General features: G+C 49.0%; 2 protein-coding genes across 2 annotated transcripts; both read right to left on the bottom strand.

Annotated features, from left to right (window-relative positions):
• Positions 1-101: 101 nt before the first annotated feature.
• LOC139343606 (serine protease 48-like) lies at positions 102-5,746 on the bottom strand. Its single transcript, XM_070981345.1, has 10 exons — positions 5,649-5,746; positions 3,684-3,704; positions 3,361-3,523; positions 2,950-3,218; positions 2,714-2,859; positions 2,365-2,635; positions 1,826-1,997; positions 1,333-1,586; positions 1,121-1,218; positions 102-1,027 (listed from the first exon to the last, which is right to left on the bottom strand). The coding sequence occupies exons 1-10, from the start codon at positions 5,701-5,703 to the stop codon at positions 722-724; spliced, it is 1,755 nt and encodes a 584-aa protein (XP_070837446.1). The 5' UTR covers positions 5,704-5,746; the 3' UTR covers positions 102-721.
• Positions 5,747-8,855: 3,109 nt separating this feature from the next.
• On the bottom strand, positions 8,856-21,355 carry fus (FUS RNA binding protein). Its single transcript, XM_070981344.1, has 15 exons — positions 21,182-21,355; positions 20,050-20,074; positions 19,765-19,940; positions 19,493-19,670; positions 19,078-19,298; positions 18,730-18,922; positions 15,214-15,248; positions 12,646-12,681; positions 12,073-12,182; positions 11,795-11,924; positions 11,533-11,631; positions 11,113-11,275; positions 10,936-11,033; positions 10,724-10,856; positions 8,856-9,972 (listed from the first exon to the last, which is right to left on the bottom strand). The coding sequence occupies exons 1-15, from the start codon at positions 21,192-21,194 to the stop codon at positions 9,933-9,935; spliced, it is 1,650 nt and encodes a 549-aa protein (XP_070837445.1). The 5' UTR covers positions 21,195-21,355; the 3' UTR covers positions 8,856-9,932.
• Positions 21,356-22,488: the final 1,133 nt, after the last annotated feature.

The raw sequence follows: 22,488 nt of genomic DNA, 5'->3' as shown, positions 1-22,488 counted from the left end.
TTAGCATGTAGCTCAAAGCCCAGCCTCACAGAAACACCTGTCTCTCACACACACACACACACACACACACACACACACACACACACACACACACACATTTTCTGCATATGTCTTTAATTTCGTAGAAATTAACCAAAAGGCCTGACACCGATGTTACTGTGCTGCTTTCCAGAGAAACGTGAGAGCAGCAGCACAGATACGCACTGACAGCAGGAAGGGAAACAGAGGACTTTCACTTCATTTAAAGCAGGAAATGAACCAAAGAATCACCAAAGTGCAGCTCAAACGGTGAGTTTTCGTTCAGCGCTGAGGCACATGAGCTCTGAGGTAGAAGACAGACCAGCTGATCGCCGTCTGTGACCCTTTGACCTCTATAATAAGCTCCTGTAAGACTTCTACAATCCAGTCCTGTTCTGAAAAGGGTTACAATAATCTTCAGAAAGTAAATATATATTCCAAAGACTTCACACATTTAACGTTGCATTAAAACAGTACAAGCAGGTGCAGGTGTGCTAACGGTCCACGTGGCTTCAACACCATCTCACGGACTGTCTACATTTGTTCAGTGCATCTTCAACAACTCTTCACTTCTACATCCTTCACTTCAGAACCCAGAGCTCGTGACGGCAGCTTTAAGTCTGCGCCGTCTCTCAGGTTCCAGGTCGATTACATTCATTTGTGTTTGTGACATCATGTAAGTCCCTTTTTACAGATACAGTGTCTACAGGAAGAGGTGGACACACAGGGAGGACACGAGGAGGTGGAGGACTAAAAAGATGGAGCAGCGAGCAGAGGCGGGCCCAGCGGTGGAGGTCTGGTTGGAGTCGGATGTCGTGCTGCCGTCGGAGGACGGAGACAAGAACGTTCCCACCGTCTGCGACAGGAAGCTCTGGAAGCGGCTCAGTTTGGGGTGGACCGTCCCCGGGTCAGCTCGTGTCGTCCTGGTGTTGTTGTTTCCGTCTGATAGCACCGCGGCCTGGAACCACGAGCCGTCCAGCTTACACATCAACGGACCGCCAGAGTCCCCCTGAGCAAACAGGAAACACAGACACGTTGAAGGCCTTCAGGTGGACTGAAGCGGACGCCTGACGTGGACTATCATCCTGCTCTCGTTACTCACTTCCTCCAGTGTAAAGGGTCCAGTACAGATGGTGTCGCTGGTTGACGTGCTCCCACATTTCACCACCGACGTCTGGAACTCCTGCAGAACTTCTTCCTCTAAAGTTGATGAAACATCTGAATCAAACTCAGGAGTCCGAATGTTTCACCTGAGCAGGTGAACTGGTGCAGAGGGTCAGCATCACTGTGTCAAACTGTGTGTTATGGACTCACCCCCCCCTCGCCCGGCGCTCCAGCCGGCAGCCCAGCAGGTCGAGCCCTCGGTGAAGGTTCGTCCGTTGTCCAGGCAGATGGCCTGGATGTAGTCGGACAGGGTGGGCCGGGTTGCCAGACGCAGCACGGCCACATTAGACCCAATGAGGTTGCTCAGAGTGATGTTCGTCACCGTCAGTGTCACCTCAAACGGGTTGGATCCTTTCTGCTTCAAACGCCCCAAAACGACCGTCCATTCAGACGCCACGGGGGAGCTGTGGGGCATCAAATGACGTGAATTTATGTCTGATGGATTCAGCTGCAGCGCAGACACACAGCACTTCAGCCTGGTCTGGGAAATGCTTTGGTGAAAAGTCAAAGGGCTGAAGGTGCAGAAACTCTGGCATGAATTTTCATTTAAAATCGTTTCCTTCTGGTCTTTAAAGGCTCAAACATTAAAAGACATTATTACATCAGTCTCATCATCACCATGATGTCCCTCCAGGCGTCTCACCTGGAGAAGCAGTTGGCGTTGCTCAACACGAAGTCCTCGGACACCAGAGTCCCACCGCACACATGGCGTCCATTCTTCTGCAGGCTGGCCATCCACGGCCACAGACCAGCAGTTGCCACTGAGCTGCCTCCCACGATGCGGGAGTTCATTGGGGCTCGGCCACAGACCACAGCTGGACCGGAAACAAGAGGCAGACAAAGATTTGAAAAATGAAAAGTGTCTTTTAAACTCTGACCAGATGCTGGAGATCAGTAGTGTCACACAGTTTAGTCGAACCCACAGAACATCACTGTAAATGTTTCCACATAAACCAACATGTCAGGATGAGAGTTTGCTTCACTCTGAGGGGACGGTGCAGCCATAAAACATGGAGTCTTTGGTTTGAAGGTCCCCCTCAGTTTAACTTCACACAGCCTCAGTGAAGAGCTGGAACGAGCTGGTACTCGATATGTATGAAGACAAACATCTGTGAAAGAGTCTGAGGGGAAACTTAAAGTTAGGACGAGTGTTTACAGAGCGTGAACGCGGCGGGCACCCACGTTTGGCTGTGGTTGCTGGAGGGAGGGTGGTTGTTGTCGCTGGCGAGCCGGTACAGGTGACGCTGAGGTCACTGTCCGTCCCCGTGGACGTGAAGGTGACGAAGCCCGGCTGGTTGCTCTCGATATGACTGTTGATCCAGGACTGAAACTGGGACACTCTGACGTAGACTCCTGGGAAATTAGGCAAGGCACAAGCTTTTCCAAAGCTCACGACTCCCTGCTGGATCCAGCGGCCGTCCTGCTTGCTCACCATCGGACCGCCTGAATCCCCCTTTGAGGAGAGAAACCTTTAGGAGGAGGAATCTTTGCAGGAGGACACTCGGACCCAAACATGCGTAAAAAGGATCACCTGACACGAGTCCTTCCCTCCAGCACGCAGCCCGGCGCAGACCATGTTGTCTGTGATCGTTCCCTCTCCGTAGTCACAGTTACACTGTCGGTTCCCCACAACCGGCACCTCCACCTCCATCAGGTTTTGTGGGAAAGGGAGGGACACTAAAGAGACGCAAGCACAGTTCAGTGAATAAGACGAGACGAATAAGATGCAGTGGTTTAAAGGAAACCAGCTGCCCTCCTTTGACTCACCTCCAAATCCTACGTTGCCCCAGCCGGTGACCCAGGTGTTGGTGCCGCTGTGGAGGCTGCTGCCTGCGGCTGCCAGGCAGACGGGCAGGATGTAGTTGGTGAAGGTCACCGGAGAGGAGAGCTTCAGGAGGCAGATGTCGTTGTTGTTGGTTTTGGAGTTGTAGTCGGGATGATTGATGATCTGCGTTACCGTTCGAGACACCTGGTTGGGGTTGGACCCCTGCTGACTCTGGCGACCCAGATAGACCACCAGGCCTCGGGTGCTGGTGCTGAAGGGAGCAGACGTGAAGAGCAGAGCTGCAGTCAACAGCACCTCAGCAGACAGTCAGATCACCTGGAGGCTAGCATGTATGGAGCCTGACAAAGGGATCTAAACTTCGGCAGCAGCAGGTCGGAGAGCGCTGCACTCACCTTGAGAAGCAGTGAGCGGCCGTCAGCACCCATTCTCTGTTAACGAGGGATCCTCCACAGAAGTGACTCCCGAAGCTGTGCAGGCTGGCCTGCCAGGGCCAGCTGCCTTCAGGGGCCGCCTGCCCGCCGACGATCCTGGAGTTCAGCACAGGTCGACCGCACACTGAGGAGAGGCGGGCGGGAAAAGCACGGAGTGAGGATTACTCTGATCCCCGGACCCCCGCCGTCTGACAGGGGCAGAGTTCAGGATCCTGATTCTGGGAGGATCATTAATAACAATGCAAGAAAAAACTCCAGGAGGTGAAAAAAGAGCGTAGACTTACCGTCGAGCTGCGAGTGAGACTCTGAGGAACAGAGACAGAAAACAGGTGTGAAACAACCATCCTCATTTCCATTTACTCACTAAACTCAACATTTTGTTGGACGAGTGACCTCGTTCCATTTCCCATGATGCAGCTCTTTCATTTGAATCATTCATCAGGGTCACTGACTTCTTTATTGTCTATCTCTGTGCAGTTACTGACTGCTTAATGAGTCCATCTGTGATGTCTCAGACGGCTCATCAGACTGGTTTTAACAAGCCGCAGAGTTCAGGCAGGAAACACAGAGAATACACACAGAAAGAAAGAAAGAAAGAAAGAAAGAAAGAAAGAAAGAAAGAAAGAAAGAAAGAAAGAAAGAAAGAAAGAAAAAGAGTGTTTTTTAGAGGGGGGTGGGCAGAGGAGCAGTTTTCCTCCAATAGGACTGGACCTTTAATGTCATAAAAACATTACGGTTGAAGTTAACGGGCGTCCTCTGAGACGACTCGACAGGAGGAATCAGCCCAGAAAACAATTATTACTTGACGTTGTTTCAGAAATAACCCTGATGATGTCATTGGGGGAGGGGCTCTGGATTAAAGCTCAGGTAGAAATCCAGAAAAAGTCCTGATTTGTCCAGTTTGTCCTCGTTCAGGATCTGCTGAAAACAGTGAAAGCCACCGGCCTCTGAGCCGTGACGGCAGAAATCTGTGTGTTGCTACAGTCAAACATCTGTCTGCAATCTGTCTCACCTGTCCAAAGACGTCCTCTAAACGGCTTCACACATAAAGACTCAATCTGACAACAAGGACGGACTGACAAGAAGGATCAAATGACTGAATTACACCCATTAAAGTGACTAATCTGGACGCACGTCAGCTTGGACTAAATGTCATTTCTCAGGTGTCTCTAAGTGATAAAACGAGTGGACTTTGTCCCTCAGATCGACCGAATGCTACCGATCACACCACGTTCGTCTCCGCAGACACACAGAGGACTTCAGGAGTCCAAAAGCTCCTTTTAAAGAGGCTGAAAATGAGGAGAAGAAAGACGGGAATGGAATTTGATTTTACTTTAAATAATCATACTTTACAGAAAGAAAGAAAGAAAGAAAGAAAGAAAAGGAATCTATTTCTCATTTTAAGGGTTTAAATTTCACTTTAAATCCCTCGATTCATCTTAACCTGAAGCCACAGATGTCCATTAAAACCTTGATATGAAGGTCTAAAGGAGGTTTGGGGTGTAAAATGAATGTCAGTCTCTTAAAATAACTGAATTAAAGCCAAACGTCCTCAAAACCAAAGAAACAAGTCAGAAATGCTGAAATCTTTTACTTTGAATCAAATGTCTAATAACCTGAAAGACACAGGACGACGTCTGAAAGCTCGTATGTCTCAGTTTAAAAGCTTTTTAAATGTCAAAGTTCATATTCATTATTATGAAAGAATGACTTCAAAACTGCTTTAAACAAGAAACACTGAGAAAAACGTCCACTGCATCCAGAATAAACACGTCATTTAAATGAGGTGAAAAGTGTTTTTTAGATTTGTGACTCTAGATCATAAAGAAGTCCCTCAAAGACGATTGGCTGTCAGGTTTTATTCCTGATCAGGATGGAGGAGGAGGAGGAGGAGGAGAGGAAGAAGAGGACCCAGCAGTCGCTCCTCTCTGTCTTTATGATCATCAAATAGAAAAAAAGCACGTTATCATTTCTCGTCTTTCATTCTTTCTTTTTCTCTTCAGACAAATCTTGTTTTTCTTTTTCTTTTTCTGACTGCAGACGTTGAAGTTTGTTTTAGAGAATTCAGCCAAACTGAACTTTTCTCTCTTCAGCTTCTCTTCTCTCTCACGTTCAGTCGTTTCCACTCTGCTCGGACACCTTCTCCCTGCTGTGTAACAGCTACTCTTCCTCCTCCTCAGCGATCTTCCTCTCATGCAGCTCTCAAACATGATTGGCTCAGGTGTGTCTCAGGTGAGGACTGCTCTTACCTTGTGTGAGGAGGGTCAGCAGAGCCACCACGCAGGTCCCTTTGAGGAGAGCCATGACGATGAGTCCATATGCTCGACGCGCACCTGCATAAATAACCTTCCTCCCTCTCTCTCTCCCTCGCTCGCTTCACCTTCAGCTCAAACACGCCTCCCCCTACCTGTCACCTGCCCAGTGACACACCCCACACCTCAGATCACCTGCTTTGCCTCCATCACTCATCACTCATGTCGCTGTCTGCAGGACACTTTGCAGACACGCTCTTCACGCTGCCTTACAGCCCTCCTCTTCCTCCTCCTCCTCCTCTTCGCTTATTTGACACCTGTGGGAACTTTTGCGATTCACTGGAAAACCTGAACAAACATGAGGAATGTTTGAAATGCAGCCGAGTTGGCCTGTGGTTCCTGACAGCAGAGCGGCGTCTCGTCTCGACCCGCGGACACATTCCACGTCTCTGAGCTGTTTCCCAAACTGCTTTGAAATGACTTAATAACAATAACGTGATGTTCAGGAGAAAAGGAAGGAAACTGGTTTGTGTTTCAGAACTTTGTTTCTTCTCCTCTGACCATCTGACGAGCCCTCAGATTGATCTGCTGACGCCTCGTCCTCCAGCTCACCTGGTGGCTTTTCTGTCAGTCCTGTTAAATGTGACCCTGCCGTCACCTTACAGGTGAGCCCGGCTCACCTGTCCCTCCTTCAAGGTTCCAGTTCAGTTCTGTTCAAACTGAACTTCAACAGTCTGCAGCGTCACGTTTGACTTTACTCTGTCAGGCTGTAATACACAGTGTACAAATACTCTAAAAGTACTCATTATGCATAATCACTCCCCCTTCACATATTGTATCACCGCACACATCATGTCAGTGGATTATTACTGATCACGCTGTGGGTGTGTGAGGTGGAGCTCAGTGCTTAAAAACCAAAAAAAACTACGCAGCAGGAAGTTGTGTAGGTAAAACTTGTGTCGGGTTATTGGCTGAGGAGGGTTAGGAATACGAGCACGAAGCAGGAGGAACTGGAAATATTCAAGTGTGACAACATCAGTGTGTCACTCACAATGTGTATTTGAGTGCAGTGATTCCACTGAGGGACAGGTTTGACTGACAGGCCGGGGACATGATGATGACTGTGATGTAAACAAACCTTCACAGGTCACATTTTTTCATCCACACACACACATGCACACGCACACACACACGTCCGTTCTGCCTGTGAAGACGTCCTTCAGTCAAACAAACAAATAAACTCTCAGATTAGCAGCTGCTTCACACAGACAGAGGACTGTCCCATGTCCCCACCGGCAGGACAGACAGAAGGACTGGACGCAGTGACTCACACAGACGGACAGATGAGAGCGCTGACGTCCACGGATTTGTTTGTGTTTCGAGCTCAGCGAGGAAACGCTGATGTCACATGTTTCCATTCATCACAGCTCAGACAGATCAAACAGACCTGATCAATTCCTCAGGATCAATAAGCTGATACGTGTGTTCATATCACAGACAAACACTTAAGTCACGAACTGGTGTAATTCCAGTTTGAACTGGTCTTCAGACGTAAAGAGGCCTCAGGAGGAAACGCACAGATCTCAGATCTGTTGTTGGTGACGCAGAACGAGCTGAGTGACCTTTGAACTCCATCATTCTGCACTGACAGCTGGACGGAGACACGAGGACGGTCGTCTGCTGGTCAGACTGCATCTGAGCTGCAGCGAGTGACTGAAGAGGAAGACGTTTGGACATCGACCAAACGTCACAGGCGTCCGTCTGTAATCTGTGCGTGAAGCGAGTCACCTGTCTGAAGACTCAGGTCCTCCAGCAAAGACGTCAGGCTGAAGACAGGAAGTGTGACGGGGACGGTACGAAGACTCGACCCCGTGGAGTCTTCTTCTTCATCACCTTCTCAGGGTTGTTTGCAGTGATTCCCAAACAGGCCACTTCATAAATATTAAAAACTACATCCGCCTGCTGTGCCAGCTGTAACACCTGCTGCAGGTGAAGCTCCGAGAAGATCAGGAGGCACCGACTCGTTCCTCTGTCCTCATGGACTCACCCAACAGTCCACCTTACAGGTGTTTCACAGGTGCAGTGAAGCTTCTGGGTGCACACAGGTGATCTAATGAAGAAGCTTCTACAAGCAGCGGTCAGGTGTGAGGAAGGTGAACGCTGCAGTCTGAACTCAACTTCAGTTCAGTGAAACATGAAGATTTGGGTAAAAGTGAAGCGGAGAAGAAGAAATGGTAGGAACAGAGTATTTGTGTGTATTTGTACACAGTGTGAGCCTGAGGGGAGCCCAGGATACCCTTTTTCCAGGAACATGTGTGACATTAACACTTATCACACTGCAAACAGAGAAATACAGGTGGGAGCGCAGGTGTGAGGGCAGGTATGAAGAAGTGCAAAGTCACTTTGGAAAACGACACATCACCAGGAAACCTGCTCCTCCTCCTCTCAAACAAATCAGCTGTCAAGCCTCCACAAAGGCCGACGATGAATGAGCAGCTCGCCGCCGGTTTGAGTCCTGAAAGACAGTCTGAAGACAATCAGAGCACGGCTGAAGGTCACCTGACTTCACCTTCGACACGGCTGACACACCTGTGATCCACTTCGAACACCCGTCACACCTCATTTCTAACGCTTCACAGAGTTTTTAAATCATCTCATCAGGACATAAAACATCCAGAATGAGCACAGAGTGGAGACGATGACGATCCTCTTTAATGTTGGGATGCAGCTTCTAGAGGCCGTTAGAGGAACTGCAGCTGGGGACACGACGAAAGTCCCGCTGGGCACGTCCATTCAGACACTGATCACAAATGAAAGCCTCAATGAACAAACTGTAGAAGACAGCCTGACCAGTTTAACGTGAAACCACACGATTCGACCAGATGTGACGTTTTTCTTACTCGTCAACACGTTTCTGAAGAATCTGAACGTCTGATTGATTAAAGTGCGTGAGTGAAGCACGGCGGCGGTGCGAGTCCTTCGTCCTCCCACGCCTTCGGAAAATGTCAGGCAGCGAAATAATTATTACCTGTGAGCTTTAACTGTGCCAGCTGTGAACGGGAGCGGCACACAAACAAACAAACAAACAGGTCGAGTGTGAGAGCGCCACGTTCGCCAAGCCCTTCTGTACAGACTCCAGATCAGCTGTCAGACCTGATCGATCAGTTCCTCCAGTGATGAAGAAGAAGGACAGACGCTCAGTTTGGTTTTCAACACTTTCATCTGAAAACAGCACATGCACAATACAAAAGCAAGCCGGACACAATAAACACACGACTGGAAACACGTAAACACGTCTGCACGCGCGCCAGGCCTCGTTTACAACAACACACGATCCCCTGAAGGTCACAGCAGAGGACACGGGTCTCTGTCCTGCAGCCAGAGCGCGATGGACGAAGACGTGAGACAATATTTAAAACCAAAACGGTAAAAAAAATGCTGCTTCCAGGACCTCAAAGCTAAGAATGTGCTGATTTAGCTTGTTTTAAACTTGTTTTATTGGCTGATCAGCTGATGAAGGAAGTAACCTGCAGGTTTATCACTAATAATCGTTAGCTGTCGCTCCGCACGTCGCTCGTTATTACCGCCGCAGGCTGTTTTCATGAGGCTGCCAGTCATCCTAATCACACCTCCTGCGGTCTCTGCTAACAGCTGTCAATGGAATCCTGAAGACGACGAACTGACTGCAGAACATCTCAATATTTATTCATTCTGATTTGGAGATTGCGTTCAAAGGGATTATTTGAATATCCTGCGTCTCATCTCACATCGATGTGTCCTCTTCCTCTTCCTCTTTGGCACAATCCTCTCATTACTTCAGTGACTCATCACACCTGGAAACGTTTCACCTGAATGTGGATAAACAACAAACTCTGAAGCGAGTTCCAGGCAGAGTCAAAGTTCAGCACTTCACTTCAGCGATTTGTCGCTGAAACCTGAATCTGACACATCGTCCTGAACAAACGCTCTCTCACTTCCTGCCCGACGTGTCTGAAAAGCTTCTGACGGCTCGTGTTGAGCGACGGCGCTGCGACGTGCTGGCGAGTCAAACATCATGGCGAGCTCGGATGGTTTCTGTAAACGAGGCCGCGGCGAGCAGAAGGACGTGAACACAGAGACAAACAGGGGCCGCCATGTTTCTCCACAGCGTGAACAACAAGGATCAGAGTGAACGGCGTTCTAGAAAAGGTGAAAGGTGAGGGCGGGGCCCGGCCCGGACGAGGACACACACCGGTCTTTGTCCTGGACTGGGAGGGGGACGGCTCATCCATCGAGGGTGGTTTAGTAGGGACGGCCCCGCCGCTCCTGTCTGCGGTCCCCCCTGAAAGGAAGAACAGGGTCATCAGCATCCAACCAATGAGGCGCGTCCACAGACGGACAGGTGTGTGCGTGCTTGAACAGTCAGGTTTCACACAAATAATGAGCAAACATGGCATGCCCCCCCCCCATTCTGCAAATGGACATGAGAGTCCTGTTTGAAGACAGTTTGAAGACCTTTTGAGGACAGTTTGAAGACCGTTTGAGGACAGTTTGAAGACAGTTTGAGGACAGTGTAAAGACAGTTTGGGGATAGTTTGAAGACAGTTTGAGGACAGTGTAAAGACAGTTTGGGGATAGTTTGAAGACAATTTGAAGACAGTTTGAGGACAGTTTGAAGACAGTTTGAGGACAGTGTAAAGACAATTTGAGGACAGTGTAAAGACAGTTTGGGGATAGTTTGAAGACAGTTTGAGGACAGTGTAAAGACAGTTTGGGGATAGTTTGAAGACAATTTGAAGACAGTTTGAGGACAGTTTGAAGACAGTTTGAGGACAGTGTAAAGACAATTTGAGGACAGTGTAAAGACAGTTTGGGGATAGTTTGAAGACAGTTTGAAGACAGTTTGGGGATAGTTTGAAGACAGTTTGAAGACAGTTTGAGGACAGTTTGAGGACAATTTAAAGACAGTTTGAGGATAGTTTGAGGACAGTTTGGGGACAGTTTGAGGACAGTGTAAGGACAGTTTGAGGACGTCCATGCTGTGTCTGATGTCCAGATGTTTAGAGAGCGCAGACTGTTGGAGTGTATCTGACCTGGCGTCCATCTTTCCGGGGCCGTATCCTCCCCGCTCGCCTCCTCGGCCCCCCCTGAAGCCCCCGCGGTCGCCGCCTCGGCCCCTGAAGCCGCCTCGGTCGAACCCCCCTCTGCGCTCTCCTCCGTAACCTCCTGAGGGACAAACAGCCGCGTGATCGTCGATGACGTCTGACAAAGTGATGGGATGACTCAGCGGTCGCTCAGGTCTCACCTCTGTCCATCGGCGGCATCCCGCCGGCGTCCTCGGGTTTCGGCGCCTTGCACTGATTGCACTCGTTACGCCACGAGAAGTTCAGGTTGCCACAGTTACTGAGGAGAAATGCACGTGATGAGGTTAATAAATAAACAAAGTGAGCCTCATGAGCGCAAACACCAAATCCTGACTCACGGGTTTGAACACTTCCAGTCTCCGGCTCTCTGTTGGCCTCCTCCTCCTCCTCCTCCTCCTCCTCCTCCTCCTCCTCCTCCGCCGCCGCCTCCTCCGCCGCCTCCATTGCCTCCTGAGAAACCTCCTCCTCGACCTCCTCCGAAGCCGCCTCGACCCATCGGCCCTGCGCAGAGCACACAAGCAGACCAGCGTCAGAGTCTCAGACCGAGGGGTCCTGAAGAGGTTTTGTTGGGATCAGGACTCGCTGGTCTCTGAGAACTGAAGGTCTGACGGCGTTTCCTGCTCCTCATCAGCAGCTCATGTGTTCATGTCCAGAAAACGTGCGGCTCTGGACGGAGGTAACATCTTCATCTTTAGATTAACATTTAACTGCTGTCACAACACACAGACCTTCAGACTCAGCTTTAAAACCGGGCTCACCTCCTCGTCCTCGACCCCCCCTCATGCCGCCGCGGCCTCCAAAGTCGGCTCTGCGGGTGGCGAAAGACACCTTGATGGGGTTTCCATTGAAGTCCTTTCCTGTTGAGGAAGCAAAGGTCATAAGAGATGAGCTGAGGACAGACAAAGACGTCCTCCTGGAGACAAACAAGTCAGGACAGTGGACGTCTGACATGTTAGAGAACAGAGACAAAAGGTTGAGCCTCTTTATGAGTGATGAAGACGACGAAGACCAACGACTCACCATCAAACCAGTCGATGGCGGCCTTAGCTGAGGGGGGGTCATCAAAGGAAACTGTGGCCTCCCCCTTCAGCTTCCCCGTCTCTCTGTCTGTGTACAGGTTGATCATGGGCAGGCCTGTCTTCTTGTTGACCTGAGAGGACGGACAGGAGGAGACCAGTGTCCAGAGTCAGGCGTGAGCAGACGTCAGGAGATGCTGCCCTGATCACTCATTGATCAGTGATTGATCAATCACTGATCAATGAGTGATCAATGACTGATCAGTCGCAGCTCATCGTTACCTTAATGATCCCGATCTGCTTGAAGAAGTCGGCCACTGACTCCACAGTGTAGTCGTCTCCCAGGCCTTGCACGAAGATGGTGTTATTATCAGAGTTATCCTGGTCCTGCACTGTTGGGGGGGGGGGAGACAGGAAGAGACGTTCAAGTGACACGAGGCCAACAGTGGACGTGTCCTCTTCAGACGTCCAGCTCACCTGCAGTGACTGACGCCTGAGCTCCTCTCACTGTTAAAGCAGCATTCACTGATTCACAGCGCAACATTTTATTTGTTCACCTGATGAATGAAAGTCCAATATTTACATACAGATTTACTATATTTACCCCCCCCCTCCAAAAAAACAAACAAACTGCATAATGCTCCACTTCTTCACCAGCTAAACCCAAGCAGCCCGCTGGAGGACAGATGAAGGAATGTCCATTAACGCCTGAATCAAATGACACGAGAAAAATCTGATCCTGGGGTGTTTAAACGTGGGGGGGGGGCTGACGTCACATGACTGGCTGAGAGACGTCTGCAGACAGACTGTCTGTCCAACAGGACAAAACAAACAACAAAACAGCAGAAAACTTACTGAAGCTGGGTCCTCCATGTCCCGGGTCTCTTGGTCCTTGAGGACAGAAAGCAGAGATGAGCGTGTGGAACAGAACAGGTGGTAAACACACATTCACTCCTCACACTCGCCTTCATTTTCTCTCCTTCCAACCAAACTGAGCCAGCATGAAGCTTCTCGTCACTCTGAATGTGCAGACGTGATCTAAGGGGTCACACGTGCGTCTCCCATCCCGTCCGTTAACCTGTCTGTCTTTCATCACAGCACGTGGACACAGAAACGAGCAGAAACTCTAGGTCTCACTGCGAGCTGGAGCACCAAACCAGACGGCCCGCATTGTTGAGCCTGCTGAGACGGTGGCATCAGAAAAGCACCAGCCGTCTGTCAGTGAACCTTTCATTGAGCTGCTTTTTGAGCCATGTTTGAACTCCTCACTCTGAGGCGTCCTCTCGACGCTCAGCGATCCCTACGTTTCACACCGACTCGTCGTGGAGTCCGTCGGTGGACCCTCAGTGAGCAGCTTACGTCCAGCTGACAGTGAGTCAGTCATCTCCACACAGTTTAACAGACTTTTGGAAACTGTCCAACACTCGAGCTGGAAATGAAGGCAGCGTTTTGTCTCCCTGAGAACCTGACAGCTGTCAGAGCGTGTTATTATCAGTACAAGTCGAGCACGTTTGACTCCTCCAGAGGTGAACCGAGACGCCGCTGGCACGTTTAGGAAGCTGAATTCTGCATCACTGGCAGCTTGATTTTCCAGAGTTTCAAACTTTCACTGTCATCAGAGGCCAAAGCCAAACCGATCAGCACCGCGATGAGGCGAGACACCGTTTTCGAGCTGATGACCGTCCCCTCAGGCAACCGTCCACACAGCTGGAGTCTCAGCAGACTCGTGGATGTTGTCAGGGTGAGACACTGCTTCTGCACAACGCCGCCATGTTTCCATGGCGGACATGTTCAGGTAACTGACAACAGGTGAGAGTTGAACGGCCTCAGATTTCAAGTCTGAGCTTCGGTTGAGGAACTGTTGAACTGACGGCTGAACCTGACGCTGAAAATGCTCTCAGAGACAAAGAAACTGAACATATTTTCTTCTAAGTTTGTTTTTAGTGTCAGCATTTCTTTTCTACCAACAGTTTGCTGCATTTCTACATTTCTTCACTTTAGCGGCACCTTTTCTGTGTTCTCCATTAGAAAACTGCTGCTGTGAAACACGACTGCCCAGAGGTGGATGAGGAAAGCAGGGAAACAAATCTGATATGAAGCGTTTCTATGCTGTTTTATGTTTGCTGAGGTGAAACTGTATATTTCTACACACAGGAGCTCTGGGCCTGATCCGTTCTTACTGATCAGACTCCCTCGCCTCCTCTCTACGTGCACAGAGGTCAGTGATCTGTTCTTCTCTGATGTGAACAGTTTCATTCTTTCGGCTTTTGGTCGCTGATGTTGTTGAGGTTTTTGTTCCTGTTCAAGGTGAGATCACCTGAAGTAATAAGTCTGTCAGCAGCTCCGCTCAGGAGCACAAAGCCCTTCAGACGGCGGCGGTCTGTTTGACGTCTAATTATATTTCACAGCAGTAATTCTGATTACTATATAATAACATCGTTTCTGTATAATTAACACAGTAAAGTCCATAATTATGACACAGATGGAAGAGGAACATACTAAAGACTCTGCACTTTGATGGTTGAACTTGTGTTAAAATAACACCTCTGCCGACTGTTGGATTAAATATTATCATTGTGAAAAAGAGAAATCAGACCAGTCCCACAGAGCTGAGAGTACACCTTCAGTCGCAGACAGACACCTTGGCCTGTGGGACAGTAGAGGCCTCCTGATCAAACCTTCAGCAGCTGCTCTGCTGTTCAAACCTTCCTTCACTCAGTTTGTCCAGATCAAGTTTCTGGTGCTTGATAAAAGTCAGTTTTTACTCTTAACTGATCTCTGAACAGCAGAGCCGAAACCTCTTTCTACAGGTTTCACAGCCACGCTGAGCAAAGCTGACTCTTTTACACCTGAAGAAGATGAAGATCACGTCATCCTTCACGTGACACACATCCAAAACCTCGATCAGGACGTCAGACCAGACGTTTGTCTCATTTCTTTTTGACACGCACAGAGGAGCAGACGAAGCTTTGGACAGCCATTCCTCAGAGTCCAACACCCTCAGCTCCTCAGACGTGAGACAGCGAGACACAGAGAGCCATAACGTACCGTTCAGCTCCCCCTGCTGGACACTTTCAGTCACTGCGTGGAGCACACTGCAGAGCCTGAGACCTTCATGCTCAGGTAACGTCTGACAGCCTGATGGTTCTTACCTGTTTGGACTCATTGGACCTCATGGAAACTCTTATGTGTCACCTTGGAATAACATGAATAGGTTTGACCTTTCCTGTAATAATCATGTTTTTCTCGGTGTTGTGTTCAGGCTCCTCTGTAAAAATCAGTGCAGCAGCATAAACAGAACTCTACCTGGTCATCTCTGAAACAACGCTGCACCCACTTCATGCTTTACGTTAACTCAAGCCCTTTTTTTAGCTTTGACTCATGAAACTCAAACCTTTTTGCTCAAGAGTTTTTGTCACTTACCACCAAACTTATTGAATCCTCCACGATCGCCCATTCTGATGAGGAGGGGGAGAGAAACGACACGCTTTGAAGGCTGGTGCTGACAGCGATTTCTCTCAATGGGTTGTGGGTAACCTTCACTCTCGGTCTCTCGGTTAAACCCACCCCTCTTCGTTTGGCACTTGTCCGACTGAACCTCTACTTAACCCTGTTCAGAGTCTCTTGAATGAGGACAAGAGGCCACTTTAAAGACCTTGTCAGTGTTTGTGAACAAGCAGCTGAAATTTGACATTTTTCCCTTTAAGTTCTATCAAGTCTTTAAGTGACTTGGATGCACCCATTTCATTACCTCATATAACCTGATTTTGTGTCAATTAACCAACCCAAGCTCTGGCGTCTTCCGTGTTTTTGATGGACGTTGGGTATTTTTAGGTCTCAGACAACCTCTACTCTTTACACAAATTGCAGCAAATCCAAAAACAAGTATTTTCCTCCAACTGCTCGAGGTCTAGTGACTGTCTGCAGACTCCCCCTACTGTGCAATTTCCCAAATGACGGCTTAAGAGCAGAAAGGCGGCCTGGAGAGAAGGTAAGAGCCTAGGAGAAGATTCAAAGATTGATTAAAGCAGAGCATGACACAGTGATCTATCAGGGCTGGTTGGGGGGTGGTAACAGGTGAGAGGGGGCGATGGGAATGTATCGTGGCGTGTTAGTGTGTGGGCGGAGTCAGCGTCACCGTTTCTTAAACCAGGACAACTCACACACCGCTGAACTCTTTCATACGTAAAGATGAACGTGTCATCATCTAACGGTGTTTCTGCTGAGTCCACGGGAGGACGCCGCCGTCCTCTGCCTCCTTTAAGAGGACTGCGAGGACGCCCTGAGGGCTGAGCTCTACATATCGTAATGGTGGGGGCGGAGATTCAAATACAGTCCATAATGGATGAGAGAACATACAATGAAATGGGAAACTCAGTCTGTGACTTCATCACCAACATCATGAGCGAAGTGCGTGAGATTCTGTTCGACCGGGAGAAAAACCGACTCACCAGGTGGTGCTTCAGAGCTCAGCTCATTCACCGACGCTGATCCTGATTTTTCCCTCTTTTCTCTTTAATCTATTGGTTTTACGCAGGTTTGCATCGACACACAGCCTGTCTCTGTTTTTGCATTTACGTCTCTTTCTTGGTCCCTTGCTGTCCCCTTGGTTTCCTAAATGATGATCATTTCAGTGAAACTACTTTGGCTTTCGCGTAGTTTGTGGACGGCCCACATGTTTCAGTCACCTCTCAGGTGTTGAAGTTCATTCAGTTCACAAATTCATGACCTGCTTCCTTTTCTTTCGCTTTCTCTGAGCAAAGTGCAGATTTTGAGGATAAATTCAAAGCAGTGTTTCTGTCGTTTAGCACCTGGATTTCAGAGTGACTGCAGCAGCACCGTTTCAGCCGAATCACCATGAAGACACCGTCAGACGGTTGCATGCTGTAGCTCAACAGCTGGACAGTCGTTGTCTCTGAGGCTGTGGTCTGGTGCACATGTTTGTGTTGCAGACGTCTGACCATAAACAGGTTTACTACATGCTGTCTGTCTCTTCAATTCTGTCTTTTGTGCTTTCTGGTGTGCGACCTCGATTCCACAGAAGTTGGGACGCTGCGTAAAACATGAATGAAAACAGGAAGCAGTGGTCACACATCGCTCTCCACCGAGTATATTCAAATGAACACAGTACAAAGCATCTGTGCGTGAAAGGGCCGAGGCTGAAAACCAGCACGGGCTGCCATGACCTTTGATCTGTGCACGGCGTTAAAAACCAACACGATGGCATGAAGGAGCTGGATTCAGGAACACTTCAGAAAACCTCTGTCAGTGAACGCAGCCCACGTCTGCGCCTACAACAACATCCAGACACGACTTCTCTGGACCTGAGGTGGACCGACTCGCAGCGGACATCTGGCTGTGGTCTGACAGGTCCACATGTCCACGTGTGGACATCATGGACGTCGTGTCCAACCAAAGTTCAGCAGCAGCATGTGTGCTGGTGTGCAGGCGACCCTGAACCACCGCTGCAGGCATCAGATGAGCGTATGTCCACAAAAAACAGTAACCTTTGAGCATTAAACATCTTTGTGCTGCATTCAACAGAACATAGTTTGAAGAGCTGCATTGTGTTTCTTCATGTTTACACAGCGTCCCAGCTTCTTTGGATTCAGGGTTAAACGTTCAGGGGAAAGAATCTGAAACAGGATCCTTTCTTCAAATGACTGACGTGAGGACGAATGTTAATAAGGAAACTGAAGGTTTTCAGCAGATATGGAGACAGAGGTGAACCTGAGCAGCCAGGTCTGCAGTGAAGACTGCTGGATTTATCCTGCCTCATATTGTCCTTCAAGCATCTATTTTGAATCCTCTGATGAGTCACAGAGGAGCCGTTGTGCTTTAGTATTGATCATAACGCAGTCTTTGAGGACGATTTCTGACCAGTTTTCAGCCACACGGACCTTAACTTAATGACTCCAAACCCCTTGAAGACATGAGGTCAACTCTGAATTTTACCCAGTTTACAAGCCCAACAATCACTTGAACACTACCTTCAGACCCAGGCAGCCATGTTTAACGTACAGTTTCCTTTTATGAGCTCTGGGCTTTTCACGCTTTGTCGAACATCAGAGATCAGGTGTTTCGTGTTGCATCCAGGTGGCTGGGTTAAATTCAAAAGCATCACTTTCAGAGGTATCACGTCATGAGGATATGACTGTTTTTGTTTTACAAAATTTTGTCGTTCAAACGAACGATTCCAAGCAAACAAGTTACTGAAGGCTCTGCTTCACACACACCAAGAGTTTTTACTGATGAAAGGCGTAACAGGGCAGCCCAGTTCACTGCATGGACACCAAATTAAGTCCCTGTTTAGGATTCTGCACCATATCATTACACTGTGTACACGAGACGGGAAAATCTCAACACTGTGACTCTGACAGATCCAATGCATGTGAACAAGTAATTAACAGAGTGAAAATCAGTCAGTGGTGATAAAAACACGCTCAGAAGCAGCTCATCGATCCTGCTTCTTCTCCCTCTGCCACAGAGCAGCCGAAGCTTCTGATCGTATCTGATCAATATTACTGATTCTCACCCTGGTGTCGCCCCCTACAGGACACACAGCCAGAGAGGAGCACAGCACTTTAACTCTCTCTGTCCTCACTTAAACCTGGGCAGGTGATGAACTTTGAATGTGTATGTATGTGTTCACCTGAGACAGGTGCATGTAGAGTAGTGCAGCCGTCACTGTGGACAGAAAGCATATCAGTTGCTTTGTGGTCATTTATGAACCCATAAAATTCATTTTCCACGGGGGGGGGTAGTCTAACACATCATGACACACCTCTCAATGACTTTAGCAGGTAGCTGGAAATGTGGAACGCTCTCCCTCGTCTACTTCCTCCACACGTTCCACAGGTGAGCAAACATGTACATGCATCACTGTGGTCAGACTGAGTGTGTGTGACGACATGGACACTGGATGATTTCCACACTTACCCCATTCCTCCTCTTCCTCTCGGTCCACCTCGGCCACCTCTGTCAAAACCGCGATCATATCCGCCGCCACCACGACCTCCAAACCCGCCGCCCCGGCCTCTGCCGCCGCGGCCATCCTGACCGTAGCCTCCATCAGGACCACCGTACCCTCCACCTCCTCCTCCACTGATTGGGGGGCTTTCGTCTCCATAACCTGAGAGAGTAGAGACGGTCAGACCTCGACAGACTAAGCTAACAGTGTGCTACAAAAACAGAACCCAGCAGCGTCTGATTTATCTACTTTTATTTAAGTCACTCACTTTATGTTCAGGTGAGAAACATCCAACGTTAACAGAAATGCAAAGGTACCTCCAGCTTGGCCGTACTGGCTCTGACTGTAGCTCTGTGGAGGGGGGGAGTTGTAGCTGGGAGGCGGGTTGTAGTGACCTCCACCGTGCTGGGATGGTTGTTGGTGGTTCCCGCTGCCCCCGTATCCACCACTCTGACCTCCACTGCTGCCGTAACCGCCCCCGCTCGGTCCACCGCTCTGCGGTTGGTTGTATCCAGACACCTGTGAGCTCCCTTCATAGCTGAAGAAGAGGAGAGGAGAGAAGGATGAACAGAAGAAGAAAGAGCTGCTCCATCACTCTCTAACTTGGTAAGAGTTGGCTGTGCTGGCTTCCTGTGTAACTGTAACCCACACCCCCCGGATCTGTCCTCATGTCCTCGTGGGTCTTCAGCTGGACAATTAAAACCAAAGGAGGTGAAGCTGACGGTGTCTCACCCTGAAGGCGATGAAGGAGGAGGCTGGTGCTGGCTGTACCCGGAGAAGGACGACTGCTGGCCGTAGCTCATGTTGGAGGGCTGGCTGCTGCTGCTGTAGCCTCCAGAGCTATACGACTGACCGGCATGATTGTACCCACCGCCGCCGCCCTGGTTAGAGGACGGAGAGCCATATCCTCCTGGGAGAAGACAGGAGCAAGCATAACTTTCTGATTATACAATGCTGTGTGACTGCAGACTGTAGATCTGGACAGCTGCCGTGTCGTCCTCTACCTGACTGGGGCTGACCATAGCTGCCATATCCTCCCTGGCTGTAGGAGCCGGAGCTGCTGTCAGAGCTCTGGTTGTAGCCTCCGTAGCCCTGCGGGCTGTAACTCTGTCCAGAAGACTGGCCATAGCCCTGGTGAGCACCGCCACCTCCACCACCACCTCCACCATAGGACCCATACCTGTAAGAAGAATAAAACACACACACACACACACCAAACATGAACACATGTGCTAATCCAGAGAGCCCATGCACCGACCCCTGGCTGATAACAGAATGACATTACTTACCCCTGGGGGGATGTTTGGGAGTAATCTAAGGAATAAACAAAACATAATATTAAAACAGTGCATCTCACAGGGCTTATCCAAATGCTACCAAGCTTCATGCACACTGGAATCACATTTTATTGATAGTATCAGCGGGCTGCAGTCGAACCCAAAACAGATTACATCAGTGGACGACGTTGTTTCGTACGGTCCCAAACGTCCCAAACACAGTAAAATAAGAAAGCTCTCTGCACACACAGACACTTCAGAGGGTCATCACTGCTTTTCTTTCACCTGCCGCAGTGTCCACAGCTCATTCATTTACTGCCGCTGATTAGTTTGACTGCCTGTTTGGACTCTGTTCTAGTTAATTCTAATGAGGATTAACACAGGATGGCTGTTGTATATTTATCATTAATAATCAGGTGTAGGCCACAAAATCTGTCCATACAAATGTAATTATGACTACACTGCAGTAAATCAGAGGACACGTCAGTCAGAGGAGACAGGCTGCTGTGCTGACTGAAGGTCACCTGAAGCTGAAGTCAGGTGTCGGTTGTGTCTGTCCTTCAGGTCTGTGGCTTTGTTAAAAACAGGACTCCAGATAAATGCTGTTCACCAGCCTGAAGCTACATGAAGGAGGGCCTCACACAGGTGTTTGCCGGGGGTCGCCCCCGCTGACAGACTCCTCATCATGTCTCCATAAACCCACCTGCTCCAGCAGTCTGCGGACTGAGAGGCGGGGCCGCCACCGAAACTGGGTCAGTAGCACAGGCGGCCAAGCTAACAGCTAGCACGGAGCCGTGAAGCTACATGCTAACTGAACACAGCGCTATCAAGCTCTGCGGTCACTGCGCGTCAGCTAGCCGGCAGCTAAGGTCCCTCTGTTCCTCCACCGAGAAGCAAATTTAAGAAGAACATATCGTCCCACATTGAAGCGGTGACATTAATTTAGACATATATAACAATCAGCTAGCTAATGACTACCATTAATCGACCTTAACGTTCGCTGCTGTTAGCCGCTAGCGTCCTGTCAGTGGCTTGTCGCCGGTAACGTCTCATCTCGCTGAGGATATTTCTTGATGTTAGCTAACCGGCTTCATAACCGTCACTGTTATTCAAACATGGAGGAGACTTTTGCCGCTCTTCTTACCGTTAGACGCCATCTCGACGACCCACAAACAGCCTTTACTGTCAACTAAAGCCTATCAAACGGCGTGCTGTTTGTAGACTGGCTGGACCGAGGAGGAGGAGGAGGGTGACCAGGATGAAGATGAGTGCAGAACACCGGCGTCTCCTTTCAGTCCACTCCTGCAGTTCCTCGTGCGACCGCAGGGGGCGCCCAGCCGCGTGTGTCCCCTTTGTAACCAAACAAATATAAATAATATTATTTAGATATCGTTTGTTATTATATTATTTATCATATAAATATTAACTTGACGTGGTAAATGCATTTATAGGGCACAAATCAGACATGAGAGACCTTCAAAGCGCTTTTTAACTCCAGGTTAGAAAAGAAAATGTGAGCTGATACACACACATTCACACATTCAGAGGAAATATTGATATTAAGATTACATTAAAACAAAGTAAAAGAGGTAAACACAACATTAGGCGGCGGAGAGGATGCTGTGGAATGAATTTTAAAAGCATACTATTGATCCTTTGTGACATTTCATTCATATTTTCTAATCTGATCAGGATTTCATGTAAAATCTTCATGTGTAGATAAAGTGGTTTCTGTACCTGTAAATGTAAAATATTTTCCTGTGGGTGTGGCGAATCTGTGGCCGCTGGAGTTGGTTTTAGATGCTTAAAAACGTGTCGCCTCTCATCCTGAGGTGACTTTTCTCCTCTCTGATTACACCTCAAACACTTCAGAGGTGAAATTTCATCCGTTCATAATGTTCATGTTTGGATTCACATGGCAGCATGGTGTTTTCTGGTCGCCATGACAAGTAGTTTCCACAGGAGCAGCCCGACCCTCCTCAGGTGAGTCTCAGCAGAGCCAACGATCAAAGTAAACTCACTCTGTTTCATATTTAAATGGATTTCATGTTGCATGTGAAGACAGACGCTTTCTATTGATTACAGGTGACATTTCCTTCGGTGAGGTTAAGGAGATCTGCAGCTCTGTGCTGAGCTTCAGATTTACAGCACTCAGTTTTGATAAAGAAGCTCGTATGAACACGTTTCTGTATTTTCTGGTTCTTCTTCTGCAGTCAAGAGGAGGAGCCCTCGGAGGCTTTGGCTGAGGTGTCCACAGCCGTCTGATGGACGGTGAGCAGAGGTTGTCCCGCTGTGGTCGGTGCTGTCAAAGAAAAGCAAAGAGCTCCAGACCGAGACATCTGCATCAGAGCAGCCTAAACCTGGGCGACACTGCACCCAGCTACACCACCACCCACAGCCAGGTCGGCCCACCGTTAGGAACTGACCTCAGAACAGTCAGTTTGAGGACTC

The sequence above is a fragment of the Chaetodon trifascialis genome, chromosome 15 (assembly GCF_039877785.1).
Source record: "Chaetodon trifascialis isolate fChaTrf1 chromosome 15, fChaTrf1.hap1, whole genome shotgun sequence".
Lineage (NCBI taxonomy): Eukaryota > Metazoa > Chordata > Actinopteri > Chaetodontiformes > Chaetodontidae > Chaetodon > Chaetodon trifascialis.
The sequence above is the reverse complement of the archived record's forward strand: the minus strand, read 5'-3'. Positions and strand labels throughout refer to the sequence as shown.